This window comes from Schistocerca piceifrons, chromosome 8 (assembly GCF_021461385.2).
Source record: "Schistocerca piceifrons isolate TAMUIC-IGC-003096 chromosome 8, iqSchPice1.1, whole genome shotgun sequence".
NCBI classification, from domain to species: Eukaryota; Metazoa; Arthropoda; class Insecta; order Orthoptera; family Acrididae; genus Schistocerca; species Schistocerca piceifrons.
This window is the reverse complement of record NC_060145.1, coordinates 54,603,379-54,627,167: the sequence shown is the minus strand read 5'-3', so window position 1 is coordinate 54,627,167 and position 23,789 is coordinate 54,603,379. Positions and strand designations below refer to the sequence as shown.

At 42.1% G+C, this 23,789-nt stretch overlaps 1 protein-coding gene across 1 annotated transcript in view; it reads left to right on the top strand.

The window, feature by feature from the left end:
* The window catches only part of LOC124711749 (alpha-tocopherol transfer protein-like), a 160,901-nt gene extending 144,097 nt beyond the window's left edge, over positions 1–16,804 (top strand). The window contains exons 5-7 of the mRNA XM_047241962.1: positions 7,223–7,333; positions 7,416–7,518; positions 16,303–16,804. Coding sequence (XP_047097918.1) covers positions 7,223–7,333; positions 7,416–7,518; positions 16,303–16,454 — 366 coding nt within the window. The 3' untranslated portion in view covers positions 16,455–16,804. The remainder of the gene's footprint in view (positions 1–7,222; positions 7,334–7,415; positions 7,519–16,302) is intronic.
* Positions 16,805–23,789: the final 6,985 nt, after the last annotated feature.

Here is a 23,789-nt window from a genome sequence, read left to right as displayed (position 1 = left end):
AAACATCTTACTTGGCAGCATACGAGAAAAAAGTCTAAAGTCATCTGCATTAAAAATCTGGTGTGGGGTTGTTTTAGAAAGACATAACATATTCAAGTTCTTTTTTGAGTTTTCTGCGGCCACTTTATCCCCAGGAAAACATGACAAGCTTTCCATCTTCCCAACCACCCATGGCTGGCTGTGAAGTAACAATAGTCATCGGGCAGCTTGCTGTTTAACACCTTTTCCTGCAGGATTGGTCTTGATATCGGAACGCCATGCTCTTTTCTCACTGAACCATAATGATTCATCGAGCGTTTCATATCTCGCTTTCCTTAACGTGTTCCAGTTCTGCAAACGCTCTTTAGTTATCATTTTGAAGCAGATGTCCTCAGTTTCTTATCGGTTCTTCCTGCAGCCTGACCCAGCTGCAGCTATATTTCTCAGCAGTTCTGCGTTGCCTATTCTGTTACGTACTTCAAACTTTTTGTCCAGGGAGAGAACGACTTTCTTTTGCTTCGAAGCAAATTCAAAACATGGGAGAAAAAGAATAATAACGGTGCATCCTCTTGACTATATAAGGAACAGATCCACACTGACCACCAACGATCTCCATGCTACCAGCAGCACCAACAATGCTGTACGTATATCGTACCGTAACAACTGTACCCCGGACATTTTCGCAAAAAAAAGGAAAGGAAAACAATGAACAGGGATGAACGGAAAATAAGAATTTATGAAGACTGGATAAACGAAGTTCTTGTGTATTAAAATCTACACCTAATAACAATAAATCTTCGGCGCTTGTGTAGCAAACGTCTGTCACACTTTTTAAGTTCCTTACAACTTGCTTGCAGAGATCTGATGATGGCAGATGCCGAAACGTTCTAATAAACAGACACTGTATTTAAGAATAAAATTCAGTCGTAAGTCGCAAATATCTCCTAATTTCCCTTCACCGGTATCGACAAATTAATCATCTTCAGAACCCTACTACACTACTGGCCATTGAAAGGGTATTCGTTGGACAAATATACTAGAACTGACATGTGGTTATATTTTCACGCAATTTGGGTGCATAGATCCTGAGAAATCAGTACCCAGAACAACCACCTGTGACTGTAATAACGGCCTTGATACGCCTGGGCATTGAGCCAAACAGAGCTTGGATGGCGTGTACAGGTACAGCTGCTCATACAGCTTCAACACGATACCACAGTTCATCAAGAGTAGTGACTGGCGTATTTTGACGAGCCAGTTGCTCGGCCACCGTTGACCAGACGTTTTCAATTGCTGAGAGATCTGGAGAATGTGTTGGCCAGGGCAGCAGTCGAACATTTTCTGTATCCAGAAAGGCCCGTACAGGACCTGCAACATGCGGTCGTACATTATCCTGCTGAAATATAGGGTTTCGCAGGGATAGAATGAAGGGTAGAGCAACGGGTCGTAACACATCTGAAATGTAACGTCCACTGTTCAAAGTGTCGTCAGTGCGAACAAGAGGTGACCGAGACGTGTAACCAATGGCACCCCATACCATCACGCCGGGTGATACGCCAGTATGGCGATGACGAATACACGCTTCCAACGTGCATTCACTGCGATGTCGCCAAACACGAATGCGACCATCATGATACTGTAAACAGAACCGGGATGCATCCGAAAAAATGACGTTTCGCCATTCGTGCTCCCAGGTTCGTCGTTGAGTACACTGTCGCAGGCGCTCCTGTCTGTGATGCTGCGTCAAAGGTAACCGCAGCCATGGTCTCAGAGCTGATAGTCCGTGCTGCCGCAAACGACGTCGAACTGTTCGTGCAAATGGTTGTTGTCCTGCAAACGTCCCCATCTGTTGACTCAGGGATCGAGTCGTGGCTGCACGATCCGTTACAGCCATGCGGGTAAGATGCCTGTCATCTCGACTGCTATTGATAAGAGGCAGTTGGGATCCAGCACGGCGTTCCGTATTCCCCTCTTGAACCCATCGATTCCATATTCTGCTAACAGCCATTGGATCTCGTCAAACGCGAGCAGCAATGTCGCGATACGATAAACCGCAGTCGCTATAGGCTACAACCGACCTTTATCAAAGTCGGAAACGTGATGGTACGCATTTCTCCTCCTTACACGAGGCATCACAACAACGTTTCACCAGGCGACGCCGGTCAACTGCTGTTTGTGTGTGTGTGAAATCGGTTGGAAACTTTCCGCATGTCAGCACGTTACAGGTGTCGCCACCGGCACCAGCCTTGTGTGAATGCTCTGAAAAGCTAACAATTTGCATATCACAGCATCTTCTTCCTGTCGGTTAAATTTCGCGTCTGTAGCACGTCATATTCGTGGTGTAGCAATGTTAATGGCCAGTAGTGTACAGTAGGGATACTACAAACTTTTGGACCTTCGTTGTACATATATGTAAGGTATATAAAGTTGTAACACTACCGATCACTAATAATTCCGTCAGGTGTAAAGACAAGTGTAATGCTTATCTGTAACACTATGAGAGCAAGTTTTCAGTAATGTTACACCTATGAAAGAAATTTAATGTGAACGTGACTGTATGCTAATAGAATAGGTACTGGACTACGTTTCGTTTCTCGAAATGCTGTGCCTGGCAGGAAGCAGTTGTCGAGTTAAGAGGATTCAAACCAAAAATGCAGTAGGTTTTAAAGTAAAATGAAATTTACATAAAAGATCAAAACGTTCTCCAGTCTAACTAGGAAAAGCAGAACCAAGTGGCTATCTGTTAATTAAGATAGTTAACTACTATAAATACTTAGTACTAAAATTTGTTTTGCAATTAGGACACAAAAAAGTAGCACATCTAACAGGCCTTGGAACAGAATTTAGACATAAGCAACATAGCTGGATCCTTAATGTGTTCTGACAACAAAATCACTCTAACATATAGTTCTATATTCAACACTAGAAAGGAATTGTGCATTACACAGTGTCGCTGTATGAGAGTGGAGCATCACTAATTTTCACGACGAGTTTTTACACATTAATTATGAAAAAACCACTGCAATATAATTGATGTTCAACTGGTTATGTCAACTGATCTGATTATTATCTGGTTTCTGTAATAGCATTTACTTCTTTGCATTAAGTACTGTATGGGGTCCTTGACTCTATTATAATCTGAACAGTTGCATCCAGTTAACCTTCAAAGACAAGAACTATTAAAATGATTGCTGCACAATGTAAGTACTTGTACTGTCATATTTAAGGTTGAATTACAAGTACAGTGTTTGTGTTCTACTGATTGTTATTTTGAACTAGTTTTCAGCTTATTTGGTCATCTTCAGGAAACTACTGACAAGCTTATCGAAGGAACACTGGTTCTTAGATAACCAAACCTTGTAGCCAAAGATACAATCACTTGGATAGTGTGTTGTGATCACTCACAGTTCTTAATGTTGAAATTGCATTTTACACAATGGGCAATGTTAAACACAATAAATAATTAATTTAAACTACATTAGAGATTAAATGATTTTATAACATAGTAAACTAAACTTTTGGCAATGTACAGTATTATACACAGTAAATAGAATATATAACCTTACATTATTGTAGGTTGTATGGTTATGATGCCATACTTGTGAAGTTGTAGCACTGGATGAGAACTATCTGAGCTCTAGTAACTTACATTGACAAATAAACATGTTTTATGTTGTAAATAACTTTTTATGCAATGGATAATATTAAACATAGTATGTGGTTAAAATATATGATATTACAGTATTAAAAGTTGTATTGTTGAAGTTTGTCTGGTAAGGAATAGAAAATCTCTTGTTTTGTGTAGCAGTATGTATTGTGGCAGTTTGTGGGCATGTGGTTGATGGATAGTATTATCTCAAGCTTAAAAGTGGGGATAAAGCTAAGTATTTCATCAACATGAACCCAGTACCTCCTAAACTGTGTGGACTACCTAAACATCACAAGGAAGGATAACCTTTACAATCTCTTGTGACAAGCTACACCACACCAAACTATCAAATTACCAAATAATTTCATTTCTGTATGAAAATCAAGACAAAATTTAAATCTAAGTATGGAATTGTGAATTCAGTAGACCTTGTTAACAAAACTAGAGACTTCCCTATTCCACATAGTGCAAAACTAGTATCTTTTGACATTGGCAGTTTATTTACAAACATACCAGTGAAAGAACGCCTTGATATTTTGACAGTACTACTGTACAGGCCAGGTGTCAACCCTGTACAAGACGAAGACATAAAACAGGCCATTCAGACATGTTTACAACAAAATTATTTTCAATTTGAGGGTACTCTATGCAGACAGAGGGTTTGGAAATGGGGTCTCATGTCAGTCCTCTTTTAGCAGGAATCTTCATGGACCATTTTGAAACAGTTCCTATGTAGTGAGCCTCTCAGTGATCATATCAAATATTGGTACAGATATGTAGATCACATAATGTGTGTGTTTGTGTGAACTGTAACTGAAAGACAACTGAGCACATTATTTGTACATCTAAAGTCACAGCACAAAAACGTACAGTCCACCATGTAAACTGGTGAAAAATCAATTAACTTTCTAGATCTCAACATAGATAACACTATAAATACACATAGCTCTGAAATTTACAGAAAACCAACAATAGACACTGTAATACCCTCATGTTCACAACAACCAATATCTCACAAACATGCTGCCTTTCATTCCATGGTATATCATCTTACATCCATACCAATGTCAAAACAGAATTTTCAAGCAGAATTAGACGCCATTAAATATATTGCATCAAACAGTGGCCATCCCCCTTAATTAATTGACAACATTTTGCACAGAAACAAAAAATGCTACCCTGTGTGTATGCTCCCTCTGCAGCAACAGTCATATCCAAAACCAACTGGTGTACTATCCCGTATTTAGGAAAGCTATCCGACAAATTAGCCAAAACTCTGAAATCCTGCAATTATGGAACATCATTTTATGTAAGAGGCACTACAGCCCTTACCCTATTAAACGTAAGGGCAAATAAGATTTATTAAGTAACAGATGTGGAATACACTTTCAATGGCTGTGACAAACTTGATATTGGTCAGACAGGCAGGGCTACAACAACAAGGCTCATTGAACACAAACACAGCTGGAGATTACGTAAATCAATCTCCACCTTCACTGAAGGAAGGACACAAATACCAAATTAACACAGTAGTACTACAAGCAACCAACAAAGGAAGAAAACTAAGCCTATTAGAAGCACTTGAGGTACACACACATTTAGCTTGTAGTTTTAAATGATCAATTATAGCTGAGAACATCCCCACTCTTAAGGTTCACATGATGCTGTCAACCAGCCATATAACCACAAACTGCCACAATGACATACTGTTACAGAAAACACATTGGAATTTTCTATTCCTGACCAGACAAACTTCAACAATATAACTTGTACTACTTTAATAGTATGTATTTTTGCCATGTACTTTGTTAAATATGACCCATTGCATAAAAAATTTAAAACATGATTGTTTCTCGAGATACATTGCTAGTGCTCAGTTAGACAGTTCTCACCCAATGCCACAACTTCACAAATTGTAGCATCATAACCATATACACTATAATAATGTAAGATTATATATTCTAATTGTTTATTTATTGTGCTTAACATTGGCCATTCTGCAAAATTTAACGTCAACATTAAGGAACAAGTATGATGCACCACATACTGTTCAAGTGATTGTATCTTTACCTATAATGTGCGATTACCTAAGAATCATTGTCCCTTCCACATGCTAGTCAGTTGTTTCATAGATATGATGTAATCATCTGAAAACTAGTTTGAAATAAACAAAAATCAATAGAACACAAACAATGTACTTGTTATTCAACCTTAAATATGGAACTGTTCTACCAAGAAGTAATGGAATAATCCACAAATACTATGTATTGTCATAATTGTAATTATGGCTCAGCATTTAGGATGGGGACCGAGAAAATATTCTGTCATTTCGCTAATATCATAACCGAGCACTTCCAGTAACACACAATGAGGAAACATTTCTATACACAAATACATGAGTATAAACACTTCAATAAACTTGAGAAGCAGGTATTCCTTAAGTTGGGCCTTAAACTGGAATGGTCAATAATCACTTACTGTGATCACAGTTCTATTCAGTTACCTTCAATACTGGTTATAGAGTTCCTTAATAATGTCTTTCAAGTAAACCAATTAGCTCTTTTCTTTGCATCTACACTTACACAAAGCTTAAACTGTTCACTCATGGAAAATTTATGTGGAGTATTTCAGAAGCAAAAGTAAGTAAACATTTAAGGAGTTTAGTACTCCACAAAAGTCAATGATCACTATTAAAGCAAAAAAAAATGCAGTTTAATTAAGTAGTACAATCAGATGCATTACATACATAAAAGCATATAAAAAATATAATCTAGGTATATAAGGAAGTTATAAATAATACATTTTTAAAAACCATCACAAATAGTTCTAGTATATGAAAGGAATCATCAAATTGTCACATTCTATAAGAGATGCTATGCAATATGCTACAACAGCTTGATATACACATGATTCGGTTACTGCCATCTATGATTACTAAAAACGCATGTGATATGTACATTTTTGACATAAAATGGCATTATGCTTCTACGAAGATGATGTCAGGACTTGTTTCTCTGGTATAGTTCTCATACTTTACATAAATGTATAGCCAACCTCTAACGACATATGGTATCACCATTTTTGTAGGCCTCTGAAGATGACAGACTAATTTGTTGAAACTGGTAAAGTGAAACAAAAATACGTTAGCCACTTTTGACTGAATTTTATTCTGAAATATATACTGCAATTTCTGAATAACAGATATGAATGAAATAACACAAATTTTATTTAGCAATCTAGGTAGTGTTAAATGATACTGAAAATGAAAGGTATTGATATGAAATTCTCCACAGAATCGATGAGGAAAGGAATTTGCGGAAACCAGTGACAGGAAGATGGACAGGATGGTAGGACTTGTATTAACACTTCAGGAATAATTTCCATGTTACTAGGAGGAGCGCCAGTGGGTGAAATATATAAATTTAATAACTGAAAAGTTATGTGTAGAAGAAACTTGGAGATGGAGAGATTGGCACAACAGAGCAATTCACGATTTGCTGAATTTCGTCTAGGGCAACCCATCCCCACATGCTATCTACTTCATCTTCCATACCTGAGCCAAATTAACGTAAATTATTTTTTTCCTTGTTGCAGGATGCATACCCGCTGAGAATGAAAGCAATGCACTTCGTGAACGCCCCCAGTTTTTCCGAGGCTATAACCGGACTGTTTCTTCCCCTGATGAAGGAAAAGATCAGGCGGAGGGTAAGTGATCAGTCGTTCGTTATCAGATTTTACTCTTACTGTTAATAGATTTGTGTTTCATCCGTGCCTTCTTGTGCTGTAGGTTGTAATGCACTCCAACTTGGACTCATTGCTGGAGTATTTCGACAAAGACATACTGCCGAATGAGTACGGCGGCAGTGCGGGACCGATAGAAATAGTCGCAGGTGAGTTTTTACAGGTCTTGAAGTGGGCTTCATGAACTACGTTATGGCTGTCAATATGTTAACCCTTTCCTGCTCAAACTATGAAAAGCTGTTCAAAGGGCTTAATATTAGGAGAGAACATTACCAAGAGCACTAAAAACAGAGTAGTGCGTTGTTACAGATATATTTAATTTCTGTACAAAACACAATTGCAACGTCAGGGTCCTGTCCGGATATATGCATCGTACGTGATTGGGTTGTTTACTTATTGCTCTAGTAATATCAATTTACATTAACTAAAAAGCATGAAACCAAATTATAAACTTGGAAACAATCGCAGTAACGCTCTTTCACGTGAGCAGCGCCCTTGAACTCTTGCGAGGAAATGAGCAGCAAAGCCGTATGACAGTTTATTTTTTTTTTTATGTCGTCTGTGGACAGAGATACTGAACTGTCACAGCCAGAGTTCCTGTGCTGCGACAGAGGTACGCAGACGCCCCGACAGAACGCCATTGCATTAATAATTACATCAAGCGTAGTGTGTAGAATCAACGGAGCTAAACTCCAAACGACATAACATGTCAAAATTATTTTCTCGAATTTGTCGTATTCTGAAAGCAGAATTTAAGTTTTTATTGCATTGTGCGTAATACCAATAGCAGTATAAAAAAATTGAAGATTCCCGCCAAATACTGGTTATTATTTTAGACTTATTGATGAGTAAAACTGCCATGAACGCCCGGATTGTTTTGAATACCACAGTGCTTTAATAGGCATGGTCCTAGTGCAGATGTTTACCGGAGTCTTCCTTCGACACTAGAACTGACACACCCTACCAGTTATGGGGGACCTTCACTTTACTTGAGCGCAGAACCACGGCGCAACCCTGCGTTTTCCCAATCGATAGACACACAAAAATCCGAACGATAAAACATGGACACACATTCTTTGAAACTGGATAAAGGATTCAAAGGGTCAAAAAATGCAAGTGCTTTGCTTTACCTTGGTGAGGCAACACAGGACAAAGGACTAGACAAAGCATGTCTTGGTCATAGAATCCCAAAGTGCGTATTGGTCGACGAAACATATGAGTAATTAGTAGGTCATCTCCTGGAAAGGAATTAAAACAGTCATCAGAGTCTACGTGAATGAATGCTTCACGATGAACTGTAGCCTTCAGAGACTGGAGGCCTTGGATAGGATAATTGTAAGAAATCTTCGTACATCCATAGTTGAAATGGAGGACAGTGGGACGTCAGCTGGTATAAATTTATATTAAAAATGAAGAAATTCCTCCAGCTGTATATAAGGCGTCGATTTTATTTTGGCAACTAGTTTCAACGTCGTAACGTCATCTTCAGGCCCATACACTTGTTGACGTCACCTGCGTGCGGCTAATACTAGAAGTCAGTGGTGAGATGTGGACGTGCCCCGTGTGGAAGGTGGTTAGTTACTAACTGAGGAATAGAGAAGCCCAGCAAGAACATGAGCGGAATTTCTGAGAATATGCGGTGAGTGACGAGGTTAACGTTCTTTTGACACCTGTGCAGAATGAACGGAAATAATTAACGAAACTCATATTGAACTATCTCTCGACGAGACAACAGACAGAACAGACAGCAACAGATATTAAGCAAAATATCCACGGGTGTACTGCCGGTCTACAGTGTCCAACGGGCACAATATTTCGGCGATAATACATGTTGCCATCATCAGGTGAACTGACGGACTGAGCTCCTGTGAACGTGCCGGCACGGAGATCCGTACACTATGGCTGCTCAGGGGGAACTGGGTTCAGTCGCGGCGGCGGCCGATTTAAATACCCTCCGCCCGCGGCGCGCTCACTCCGCCGTCCGCGCCCCGCGCCACGGTCGCGCGGTGGAACAGATTGCGGAGGTGTCTGAGATGATGCTCTCCGCCCAACCACTACATCACAACCTGTGGAGATGGATGAAATCACGAGGGAGGAGGTAGGCACTGCGTTTATCCAATATACAGGCGCACTCTCGGGGAAAATCGCCCGCATTTTGAAGAAACACCGGGTCGGAACTGTGTTTTGTCCTCCGAATAAAACTCGTGCACTGGTGGGGAGCGCCATAGATAACCTCGGTTTGAGGAAGGCCGGCGTGTACCAGATTCCGTGTCAATGTGGCAAGTCGTATATTGGTCAGACGATGCGTACCGTCGAGGATCGATGCCGTGAACACCAGAGGCACACTCGACTGATGTATCCGAGCAAGTCGGCGGTCGCTGAACATTGTTTGTCGGAAAATCACGCTATGAAGTATGAAAGCACGAGGATTCTGGTACAGACGTCGAGATACTGGAACAGCGTTGTTAGAGAGGCCATCGAAATTCGCACCAATGACGACCTCATAAACCGTGACTGTGACTATAATCTTAGCAAGGCTTGGGAACCAGCGATTGGGTTAATCAAGAGTAAATCGAGCAAATGTATAGTTGTGACGACCACGGCGGACAGAGCCATCACTCCGACGTCATCTCAGACGCCGCCGCAATCTGTTCCATCGCGCGACCGTGGCGCGGGGCGCGGACGGCGGAGTGAGCGCGCCGCGGGCGGAGGGTATTTAAATCGGCCGCCGCCGCGACCGAACCCAGTTCCCCCTGAGCAGCCATAGTGTACGGATCTCCGTGCCGGCACGTTCACAGGAGCTCAGTCCGTCAGTTCACCTGATGACGGCGACATGTGTGATCGCCGAAATATTGTGCCCGTTGGACACTGTAGACCGGCAGTACACCCGTGGATATTTTGATTATCAAATACGCCGGGAGAAACTCAAGAATCACATATATTAAGCAAGTTAGCAAATAAGTAGAAAAGTTGTACGTCAGAGTCCCAAATGCTGCAACGAAATATGTTTAGAAGAAAAGCTGATGAACAAAGGAATCAGAGCAGAGTACACATGTAGTAGTGCTGGAGAAGGGCAGACCTCCAGACAGGAAAATGTATTAAAGTTCTAACATCATCCTAAGTGGTCACTTCACCTGAGGAGCAGTAGTAAGTACTGAGTTCCATCCCAATCGTTGGTACAATTCTGAATAAAAATCTAAACCATTGACGGCACCTTACTGCCTGGGTCAATCCTAACGTCGTCAAGAGCGTATGAGGAAACAGTGATTAAAGAGAATAGATTTGGACTATGTTATACGAAGCCCACACCTACTACAGTAGTACAAGTTTATATGCCAACTAGCTCTGCAGATGACGAAGAAATTGAAGAAATGTATGATGAAATAAAAGAAATTATTCAGATTGTGAAGGGAGACGAAAATTTAATAGTCATGGGTGACTGGAATTCGAGTGTAGGAAAAGGGAGAGAAGGGAACATAGTAGGTGAATATGGATTGGGGGACAGAAATGAAAGAGGAAGCCGCCTGGTCGAATTTTGCACAGAGCACAACATAATCATAACTAACTCTTGGTTTAAGAATCATGAAAGAAGGTTGTATACATGGAAGAACCCTGGAGATACTAAAAGGTATCAAATAGATTATATAATGGTAAGACAGAGATTTAGGAACCAGGTTTTAAACTGTAAGACATTTCCAGGGGCAGATGTGGACTCTGACCACAATCTATTGGTTATGACCTGTAGATTAAAACTGAAGAAACTGCAAAAAGGTGGGAATTTAAGGAGATGGGACCTGGATAAACTAAAAGAACCAGAGGTAGTACAGAGATTCAGGGAGAGCATAAGAGAGCAATTGACAGGAATGGGGGAAATAAATACAGTAGATGAAGAATGGGTAGCCTTGAGGGATGAAGTAGTGAAGGCAGCAGAGGATCAAGTAGGTAAAAAGACGAGGGCTAGTAGAAATCCTTGGGTAACAGAAGAAATATTGAATTTAATTGATGAAAGGAGAAAATATAAAAATGCAGTAAGTGAAACAGGCAAAAAGGAATACAAACGTCTCAAAAATGAGATCGACAGGAAGTGCAAAATGGCTAAGCAGGCATGGCTAGAGGACAAATGTAAGGATGTAGAGGCCTATCTCACTAGGGGTAAGATAGATACCGCCTACAGGAAAATTAAAGAGACCTTTGGAGATAAGAGAACGACTTGTATGAATATCAAGAGCTCAGATGGAAACCCAGTTCTAAGCAAAGAAGGGAAAGCAGAAAGGTGGAAGGAGTATATAGAGGGTCTATACAAGGGCGATGTACTTGAGGACAATATTATGGAAATGGAAGAGGATGTAGATGAAGATGAAATGGGAGATATGATACTGCGTGAAGAGTTTGACAGAGCACTGAAAGACCTGAGTCGAAACAAGGCCCCCGGAGTAGACAATATTCCATTGGAACTACTGACGGCCGTGGGAGAGACAGTCCTGACAAAACTCTACCATCTGGTGAGCAAGATGTATGAAACAGGCGAAATACCCTCAGACTTCAAGAAGAATATAATAATTCCAATCCCAAAGAAAGCAGGTGTTGACAGATGTGAAAATTACCGAACTATCAGCTTAATAAGTCACAGCTGCAAAATACTAACACGAATTCTTTACAGACGAATGGAAAAACTAGTAGAAGCCAACCTCGGGGAAGATCAGTTTGGATTCCGTAGAAACACTGGAACACGTGAGGCAATCCTGACCTTACGACTTCTCTTAGAAGAAAGATTAAGGAAAGGCAAACCTACGTTTCTAGCATTTGTAGACTTAGAGAAAGCTTTTGACAGTGTTGACTGGAATACTCTCTTTCAAATTCTAAAGGTGGCAGGGGTAAAATACAGGGAGCGAAAGGCTATTTACAATTTGTACAGAAACCAGATGGCAGTTATAAGAGTCGAGGGACATGAAAGGGAAGCAGTGGTTGGGAAGGGAGTAAGACAGGGTTGTAGCCTCTCCCCGATGTTGTTCAATCTGTATATTGAGCAAGCAGTAAAGGAAACAAAAGAAAAATTCGGAGTAGGTATTAAAATTCATGGAGAAGAAATAAAAACTTTGAGGTTCGCCGATGACATTGTAATTCTGTCAGAGACAGCAAAGGACTTGCAAGAGCAGTTGAATGGAATGGACAGTGTCTTGAAACGAGGATATAAGATGAACATCAACAAAAGCAAAACAAGGATAATGGAATGTAGTCTAATTAAGTCGGGTGATGCTGAGGGAATTAGATTAGGAAATGAGGCACTTAAAGTAGTAAAGGAGTTTTGCTATTTGGGGAGCAAAATAACTGATGATGGTCGAAGTAGAGAGGATATAAAATGTAGGCTGGCAATGGCAAGGAAAGCGTTTCTGAAGAAGAGAAATTTGTTAACATCCAGTATTGATTTAAGTGTGAGGAAGTCCTTTCTGAAAGTATTCGTATGGAGTGTAGCCATGTATGGAAGTGAAACATGGACGATAAATAGTTTGGACAAGAAGAGAATAGAAGCTTTCGAAATGTGGTGCTACAGAAGAATGCTGAAGATTAGATGGGTAGATCACATAACTAATGAGGAAGTATTGAATAGGATTGGGGAGAAGAGAAGTTTGTGGCACAACTTGACCAGAAGAAGGGATCGGTTGGTAGGACATGTTCTGAGGCATCAAGGGATCACCAATTTGGTATTGGAGGGCAGCGTGGAGGGTAAAAATCGTAGAGGGAGACCAAGAGATGAATACACTAAGCAGATTCAGAAGGATGTAGGTTGCAGTAGGTACTGGGAGATGAAAAAGCTTGCACAGGATAGAGTAGCATGGAGAGCTGCATCAAACCAGTCTCAGGACTGAAGACCACAACAACAACAACATGTTATCTGGAAAGAGACTCGGCATTGATGAGCTGCGTAGGACTGCAGTTCGCAGCTATAATTATTAGAGTTGAATTTCTAGGTATATTAGCAGGAAATGCAGATTTACCATTTCCCGAGAAAAAATTCGAAACTAATTCCCCGTTTCTCTCCGAAAGTGATGACAGCTGAAGAGAGGGAGAAGTGAGTTCACGAAAAAAGCAAATAGTCTCGGAATTGAAACTTAGTAGTGTTAAGAGTTAGAATTCTATAGAGGAAAACTGAACGTAAGTATGCACGACTTGGAGTGTAGACTTAATTTCTGTTACGAATGTAGGGGGGAACCTTCAAGACTTCTTATCAGATAGGTATAAAGTAATCAGAATAATAAAATACACGTAAATTTACGAACTTATAAAATGTGATAGCCAAAAAGGCTTATTGCCATTGTAAGGGTGGTAAATAAGACGGGAATGTCGGACCATGTACTGTAAGATGTCAAGATGCTTGTAAAGAAGTTTCTCCACTCCGTAGCAGTCCGAAAAGATACATCTGCCAAAATCAGTCTTTGGAAGATATGAACCACACTACATCCTATTTAGATTAACATTTAGGAAAAAATGTCGTGGACCTTCATGACATAAAGCGGGTTGTATGCACATTTTTATAGTTACCGAATAGTAATAACCCGATTCAAATTACATAAAATCAGTATAAAACTGACGGATCAAGAAAGAATGAGACTTCAGGTATTCCAGGCAGTGGTCCCTAGATGAGTCCAAAGAGATGGAAGTACTGTTGAACTAGAATGGAATATGAGAGCCCTTTGTGCTAGGGGCGGGAAAGTCACGAAAATGCAGTAATTATACATTCAAGACTGTTGAACAATGCCAAATATACAAATAGCAGACAACGGCATAAATTGGGTGGAAATTAAATCATCGTAAAGGTAAGAGGTGGTCGCAGAAGTGTAATGGGTAAGAACCTCTGAAATAAAACGCAATACAGGAATATCAAAGAATTACCGGTAATTAATGAAGACGTTAGCTTTCAGGCAGCGAATAGGATGTCATATGTAGAGAATGCGGCAGACCATGGCACAATATAATCTAAAGTATGCACTGTCCATTATCGCCATAAGACGAGCAAATTGATGTGAAGCTTATAGGCGATAATACTGCAGTCCATTTGAGGGAGCACTGATTACAATTAACAAGTCATTGAAATATCTTTAGACACGAAAATCTGAAAGATTTGGAACAATTTGGTTAGTTAAAGTATTGTTAAACTATCAAAAAGGCAGGAGTAAAAAAGGTAATGTAAAGTTTAGAGACAAGTTCTTCCCATCTCTTCCTGTCATTTTTAAGCCTAGGGAAAATCATGAATTTGTGATAAAGATTTGGTTTTAAAGTGTCCAGAAATAAGATTTAAGAGGACAGCAATAAAGCAGTGGTACCAACACTCTAGCTCACTGACAAGTATTTCGGTGTCATACTAGATTAAATCAAGAACACCCATGTACAACAGAAGCTGAACGTAAAATCAAATAGACAGCAATTTCACTTAATGACTCTGGTGCAACGCTGAAGATCTTAAGCAACAGGAGAAACACAGGATGCAATGGGCTGCATATGGAAATACTTCTGGTGGACCAGAAACTGAAATAACGGTGGGTGGTTAAGATTTTCAAACAGGTGTGGAACATGACTTCAGATGAATAAAAAGTAGGGAATACGATAAAAACTTGAAAAAAAAGGCAACAAAAGCGTTCGTGTCGACTCAGGGTAACGGCGTTGATGAATTACAATTATAAAATTTGTATGTAATAATAATAATAATAATAATAATAATAATAAATGCAGATATCGGTTGCGCAGATGCCTATCGCGTCTGGATTTCGGAAACGAAGATCTTGCGTTAGCGTGCCCTTTGCTTTTGGAATATTAGAAAACCACAGAGAAAATGAATCGTAAGTTTGAATTTTTTATATTGAGAACTTACGCGAGAGCCCTGCTAACAAAATTGTTGATTGACGGGAAGAATATCGAAACTAAAGTAATTTAATTCAGTCCACATACAGACAACCTGGATACGTCAGGAGTAGTAAACACTACACTGAGGCAGGAATTTTATTAATTTACCTATAAAAAGGATAAGGTTTTATACGAACTTAAGGGACAAATCGTGGAGAAGTATAATAAATTTAAACTTTGGTGCTAACATGAAATAGCAGAGACAATCTGTAATGGAGTAAGTTCCGAATATTAGAGACCTATAAGGTGAAAATACCGGCCAGCAAGAAACTTTTGCTCATTTGAAAAGAGAGGAGGATAAGAAATCAGTTTGATTTTAGTCGAGCAAGCAGAACGGTTGTAAGAGTAGAATATGGAGCCATGTTGAACTCATTCACACACATCTTCTTGTCTGTCTTCTGAAATCCTTTATAGGTGGCAAATACTAGAACTAACAATGTCGAGGGTCCGGGGATAAACTTGGCCTCTGAGTGATACAGAGTAGCGCACGAAAAACCGGCCGAAAGTACAGACTGCTCGCCAGTTATGGTTCAAATGGTTCAAATGGCTCTGAGCACTATGGGACTTAACATCTTAGGTCATCAGTCCCCTAGGACTTAGAACTACATAAACCTAACTAACCTAAGGACATCACACACATCCATGCCCGAGGCAGGATTCGAACCTGCGACCGTAGCAGTCTCACGGTTCCGGACTGCAGCGCCTAGAACCACAAGACCATCGCGGCCGGCCGCCAGTTATGCACGAATTGTTGCCTGCCACAAGCAGATGTAATAATTAGGCAGTAAAGAAATAACAAATGAGTTAATGCAAGCAGCATCTTCGAAACAATAGGTGACAATGGCGGGCGACACTGAGCAGTCTTGTACTCAGGACTGGTTTTTCGTGTGTGTGTGTGTGTGTGTGTGTGTGTGTGTGTGTGTGTGTGTGTGTGTGTGTACACGTAGCTTTTGTTCACATGCATTCTCAAAGTCTGTATGTGTAAAATATGCAATACAAAAATAGGCCCATTTTGTGAACTGTACCTGTTGCAGCACCGTGGAGGAAGCGGTTCGAAAGCCTTGGAGAATTCTTCAAGGAGGACGGGAAGTACCGCAGCGACGAAACGAAACGGCCAGGAAAGCCGAAAACCAGCAGCGACCTGTTCGGCGTGGAGGGCTCGTTCCGACAGCTAGTGGTGGACTGAGCAGCGGCCCAAGTACGGTGGTGTGCAGTGCAAGTGCAGCGTGCACTTGCGGGAAGAGAAATCAGACGGCAGTCTCCCCAAGTTACTGTCCTACGCGCCATTAAGACTGATATCGTGTGCAAAACGACTTCAGAGCAAGGTCAACCAGCGCATCACATGTGTGTGATAATGCTGGACCAAAATTAACTAACTGCTACCGATTACATTGCTTGAGGAGACGTGACTTGAGTTTGTCAGTTCCTTATTTTAGTCTGTGATTCCTGAGACAGTCAATTCTAAGCTATGCATAAAAGTTTTAAAGATGTTATTTCTGTTTTTGTTAATAAACTGCTGGATTTGTAAAATGATAAGGAGACTTTGGTTTCTCAGATACTGTCAACTGATTAAAAAATTTCTACTGTAATATCACCTATAAAATTGTAACAGGATGTAAAGGTGATTTAGGTGTCATAGCTGTGATACCTACGTTCTTTGATAGAATGTACATGGACGTTAATACAGGTGCGTCCACTCTTCATCTTTATGACGGCTTCTGCTGGGGACACTTTCAGCGGGTGTCTCCGGAGGAAGATCGATCCATTCTTCCTAAAGAGCCGAAACCAGAGAAGTTACTGATACTGGGCGCTGGGGTCTACAGCGAAAAGTCTACGTTCTAACTCATCCCAAAGGTGCAACAAAGAAATTCACCAAAGAGCGGTGCAAATTAAGAAGTTATTTTATTTTTCGCTACCAGTTTCGGCAATTCAGTATGCCATCTTCAGGCCCCATATTCACCTCTCAAAATTAGCGATACTGGCATACTGGGGCCACCTGTTCATAGATGTCGCGAATTTTTACTTCAAATGCTTCCTTCGAAGACCTGACTGTAACTATAAAGGTGTTCCATTGGGTTCACATGAGGACTCTAAGCAGTTCGGCTGGCCAGTTCATTTCACAAAAATATTCCCCACAAAACATTATCATTCATAGATGCTGCTTTGCGACAGGATGCCACCCTGATGAAAGCAATCGTCTGCTTATAGCTGTTCCTCTGCCGCAGGCACCAAACAATGCTGTAAATTGTGAACATATCCTTCTGTATTCAGCAGGTGACCTGACAGAATAAGTGCCACTTGTCAGAATCGTATCTAGACGCATCAAAGGTCCCATGTCACTCAAACTGCATACACCCCACACCATTACAGATCCTCCACCAGCTTGAACAGTCCCCTGCTGACGTGCAGCGGCAATGGATTCATGAGGTTGTCTCCATACCCGTACTCGTCCATCCACTCGACACAAATTGAAACGAACCTCGTCCGACCAGGCAACACGTTTCCAGTCATCAACACTCCAATTTCGGCGTTGACGAGACCAGGCGAGGCGTAAAGCTTTGTGTCGCGCAATCATCAATGGTACACGACTAGGCCTTCGCCTCCGAAAGCCCATATCGATGATGTTTTACTGAATGGTTCGCACGCTGACACTAATGACCCAGCGTTGAAATCCTGAATCAGTTTGTGAAAGGGTTGCACTTCCGTCACGTTGAACGATTCTCTTCAGTCGTCCTTGGTCCCGTTCTTGCAGCATCTTTTTCCAGCCGCAACGATGTCAGAGATTTGATGTTTTACCGCATTCCTGATATTCACGGCACACTCGTGAAATGGTCGTAGGGGAAAATCCACACTTCATCCCTAAATCGGAGATGCTGTGTCCCATCGTTCTTGCGCCGACTGTAACACCACGATCAAACTCACTTAAATCTTGATAACCTGCCATTGTAGCAGCAGTGACCGATCTAACAATTGCGCCAGACACTTGTGCCAAACACTTTTTGTCCTATACAGGCGTTGACGACCGCAGCGCCGTATTCTGCCTATTTACATATCTCTGTATTTGAATATGCATGCCAATACCAGTTTCTTTGGCGCTTCAGTGTATTAGTTTGCTCTCAACACGTTTTGTAGACTTGTGGGGTATTGTTTGAGCTTTAGTATATTCCTATGATGATAGATGTCATTCTATGGTGACGTACAAGGAAGGGAAGCTCCTCATAAGATTATAAAAACTGAAAGGAAATGCTAATGTCACGCAAAGGGAAACGTTTTATTGAATTATAATTGATGGAAGTGGCCAAATAAACAGGGGTATGTTAATGAAGAGAGTGATCATCTACCTATAAAGGAAACAAGTGGTCACTATAATAATGAGTTGTATTACTGTAAAGCATTAACACACAATTACGCACTGAGACAAAAAACTCAACATTTAACAAGTGGCTAATGGAGTATAGCTGCGAAATCTAACCTTGGCACAACATGGGTAATCACGATAAAAATATGAACACCAGTAAGATCGCCAAAGTGCGTGACGGAAGAAACTAGCTGGCTGCAAAACGTTAAAACTGAGCAATTAGCTGCTGACAAGAGTTAACCATCATTGTGTCTTTACAAAGTGTGCTCCTCAGTACTAAAATACACACATGCTTCGATACGACCCAAAGTCTCGTCTGGCTGCAAGTGTTTAACTCTTTGATCGTCAGCCGAAAGTTGTTAACTCGTCCATCATCTGTCCACAAGTGTTCTCTATCTCAATGCTCTGAAACATGGCTGTTTCTATCCCAGCAGGGATCTCTCTGGCCAACACAGCAGACTTTGCGAGTCCTATGCACTATCAGTTTTGTAAAAAAGGTTAAATATACTCCATCTCCTGTATATTTTAGTATAATTAACCAATAGTGCTGTGGTGTGGGGAAGATGGCCGGAAACCTCTCACACTCCAGTATACGATTCTGAGGCTGACAACCGGAAAGCCTTACACGAAGACAGATATGAGAAAGCAAGCGCTCTATAGGAATAAACACTATCAACTAATAACGAGGCCTGTTACAAGGATTTAAAGGAACATTCTTCAGTGAAGAGTCTGGCGAGGCAAATAGCGATTCTCGCGCTGTAGTATACGTGGAGGGCTGTACCAGGCTTAGATATTTTGTAAAAGGGTTCTTCCCCATGCCTCAAACAATACTTTCCTTGGCAGATAGGTTGCCCTTTGTAACGACCAGAGTGCGAGGAGTGGACGAAATGAATTCCACCTTCGACTACCTGTCCTGAAGTCAGCCCTTAGCTGTGAACCCATTTATGGCATCCCTGTCTCTTTTAAATAAACTACTACATCAGCCTCAGCCTGCTTATAAGCTTTCCACCCTGCAAAAAATAAAAATCCCTCACAGTAATAACAGAACGCAAAAAGGAGCAGTTAGCTGGCAGTCACTAGTAGTTCTGAACACTGACTGCAGTTGTGATGCATTGTAAGAGATAGACTACTCTGACCCTTGGTATGAGCGTATAAGATCAAGAAATACATTGCATGACAGTTTTGGGAAATATCTACTATGTAACATCCCCTCCCTGTTGCGAATAAAATGGACACTGATGAAGTTGTGGTAAGATTCATGTGTAGCAAAAGTTCATCACGAGCATTTGAACAGTGTGTGGGTACTATTTTTGTTTCTTGTTGCGCATGCTCATTGCCTGATGAATGTAGTGACATGGCTCAACCTGGTATCAAGGTGAGCAATGTGGAAATCCATAAGCACACTTATGTACAAACCACTCACATTCTGGTATATGTGTTGGTGCAATGGGATATTTATTTCAAGAAACATTTAGGAAAAACACCACTTATGAAATCCACACACACAGTTTTATCTAACAGTGTCAAGATCCACATATTCTCAAATCAATCTACAGTTAATTAGGTAATATATTCATACTTAACACATTAAAACAACAAATCATTAACTCCATTATCATCATAGCCTTCTGTACTGTATATTACAGTGAACAATAGGAATGACATTTATGTGAAAATATGGGGGCACACTAAAGGGTGAAACCTCTGAATTTTTACGCGGAATCTCTTAAAGCTTTTCAAATAAAACAAACGTTATTAACATTCTATGTCTTCGTGTCTACATACATGCAAAATACTGCCATTAGAGGGCTGCGAATTGTAGTGTGTAAAATTATGGTGCATATGAGAAACAGTGGGCTGTAATAGAGTTTTGATTCAAAGAGTTCATCCACACACAGAGCACCCTCTCCTTCAGCATAACAACGCCAGACTGCACACAAGCACTACAACGATCAGACACCTTGGGTTCACTGTCATCGATCATCCTCCATGCACTGCCGATTCGGCACCATTCAATTTTCACCTTCTTTCAAAACTTAAAGAACGCATTCGAAGACTTCATTTTGAGAGCGATGAAGCAAGCAGAGGTGAGGTTGTCTCTCAGTCAACAAAGTCAAACATTCTGCAGTGACAGGCCAACAAATTGGTCTCTCATTGGGAGAAATGTATTCGTTGCTAGGGTGACTACATTGAGAAAGAAGTACGTAGAAAGAAATAAAGATGAGAATATTAATAACCTTGGTTTTATTTTTAAAAAGCTTTAATGGGACATGCTCGTGACCAAAAATTTGAAAAAAAATATTCTTGGCCTATAGAAAAGAGCATTTCATACCGATTTCAAAAATGTATAGTTTATGGACATTATCATTTTCCATTCGTTCTAAAATCCAGGTTGAACGTAATACTGCACAGGGGCCATACCCATCTGTCAGTTTGAAGTGCCTCAGAATATGTGATACATTATTTTGTTCTTCCGTTTTTTCCATCGTTAGTTATGGATCGTTAACACAGGTGTATTCTAGAAGGCACTGACTCCCGGAACTGAAGTACAGGCATGTCTAGAAGGCTATGGTTCGAATGTAAACAAAGATCTGAGAATATATGATTTCGGAGTTTGTAGTTAGTGTGTGTTGTTTTTGTAGTGTCGGTAGCTGGACCGACACCGTGATGTGGATTGCTGAAAAGGAATGCTAAACTAACGCTGTGGCCGATAGTGCACGAACGGCAATAAGCAGACGGGCGTGAAGTCTGGAACATGAGAACTTATGAATGAATAAGAAGAAAAGTATGTAGATGCTTTTTACTTAACTTTTAATAATTCCTTGGAATACATCTCTCTTGATTACTCGTAAGCTATAGGCACTGATACAAATGGCTCCTTGCTAGTTCGTAGCCATTAACTTCTGATGGCTATTCTGTCTCTCGGCTAATGAGAGAGAAAGGCTTCGTACAACTGGGCGATAGCTAGGTTCGCGTACAACTGGGCGGTAGCTTGGTTCTCGTACAACTGGGGTCGAGTCCACTCTCGTATCACGAGACCTGCCTTGGTGGTGGCGCTAGGTCTGCGATCACAGTGGCGACACGCGGGTCCGACATGTACTACATGGACCGCGGCCGATTTAAACTACCACCTAGCAAGTGTGGTGTCTGGCGGTGACACCACATTCCTCCCCCGCAAATCGGCGAACGGTCGTGAGATAAGGCTTCCGCCCGCCGTGGGGAGGACCACATGTTGACGTATGCGATGAGGTGGGGAGCCTAACAACAGGCGAGGCTGTGCCACCCGCACCCGGCCATCCGGTCCGAGGGGAGCTAGAAAACGCCTGCAAAACTAGTCCAGGGTGCACGTCAACATGCGGTGTATGCGCCCGTAATAAGACATGAGGGACCGAAGGGTCGATGTCCATGGCGTCGGGGTAGCCGACGCGCGACGACGTCATGTGGTCCGGAGCGGGCGGGCGTTCCATGGCGGAGGACAGCTGGTCACGGGAAGCGATCGGCGGCGCGTGACCCTGGGAGGCGCTTGGCGGCTGCAACGAAGCGTCGAATGCGGGCGGCGCCGGCGGGAGAACAAGCGGCGGCGGCGGCTGCTGCTGCTGCGGCGGCGGCGGCGCGTCGCCATGGGGCAAAATGGAAGGCATCGTCGGGAACACCTGGGGATGAGGCGAGCCAGTAGATGGGTCCCCAGGGCGCTGACCGGACGGCACCGTCGCTGAAAGCAGACGGGGAGCGGCAGAACCCGAGCGACGACAGAGGCGCAGTTGATTGAGATGCCGACGCACCTCACCAGAGGCCCCCAAAACCAAATACATCGCGCGGCCGAGGCAGCGAAGAATGCGCCCTGCGAGCCAACGCCGTGAACCTCGATAGTGGCGATAAAATACAACGTCGCCTGGAGCAAAAGCAGGAGTCTGCCGCTGCACAGGAACCTGATGCGGCGGATGCAGCAATGACATCAAGGTGCGATGAGGACGACCGTGGAGCAACTCAGCCGGCGAGCGACCATCTCGGGGCTGAGAGCGATACGAAGACAAAAAGAGCAACAATGCGTCCTCCCGAGAATGCGACTCTTTCAATTTCAACATCTGTGACTTGAAAGTCCGGACCAATCGTTCAGCGGCACCGTTGGACTGAGGCGAAAACGGCGCGGATGTCAGATGTTGAATACCATTGGCCTGGCAGAATGACTGAAATTCTGCGGACATGAATTGTGGGCCATTGTCGGAAACAATAGTCTGCGGAAGACCTTCAACGCAAAAGATAGCAGACAACGCTTGGATGGTGGCGGAGGACGTCGTGGAAGACATCCGGACAACAAAAGGAAAATTACTGAAGGCGTCGACCAGAACCAACCATCGAGCATTCCAGAATGGACCAGCAAAATCAATGTGCAAGCGTTGCCAAGGGGAAGTGGCTTTTGGCCACGCAAAGACTTTCCGCGGCGGTGTGGACTGTTGTTCGGCACACGCCGGGCACGAAGAACACATATTCGTAATCGCAGCATCGATTCCGAACCAAGTACAGTGCTGACGAGCAAGTTGTTTCGTTCGCACTATACCCCAATGTCCTTGGTGAAGAAGCCGTAAAACAGAGGACTGTAACGAACGTGGGACCACGACTCTGGACTGATCATTATCAGAACGCAACAACAAAACACCACGTCGAACAAAAAGTCTCTCCTTGTGAGCAAAAAATCGGCGAACCAACGGATCCTCGATCCGAGACTTTGACAAAGGCCATTGCGTAGCAACAAAACGTAAAACAGTAGCAAGGACAGGGTCAGCAGCTGTGGCTGTAGCGACACGACGAAAATCAATCGGAAACGATTCGACCACTTCATCGGTTTCCGAATCAATGAACATGCAAGCAAGTTCGGAAGAATCGAATGCTTTATCCTCAGCAACAGGCAAACGGGACAACGCATCGGCGTTTCCGTGCTTAGCAGTGGACCGATACAAGATATCGTAGCGGTACTGCGAGAGGAAAATAGACCAGCGAATGAATTTCTGCGCTGTACGTGGAGGTACAGGCTTGGTCGGATGAAAAAGCGATGTCAAAGGTTTGTGGTCTGTGATGATGGTAAAGTGACGACCATACAAGAAATCATGGAACTTAGGAACACCAAACACGAGAGCCAAAGCTTCTTTCTCTATCTGTGAATAA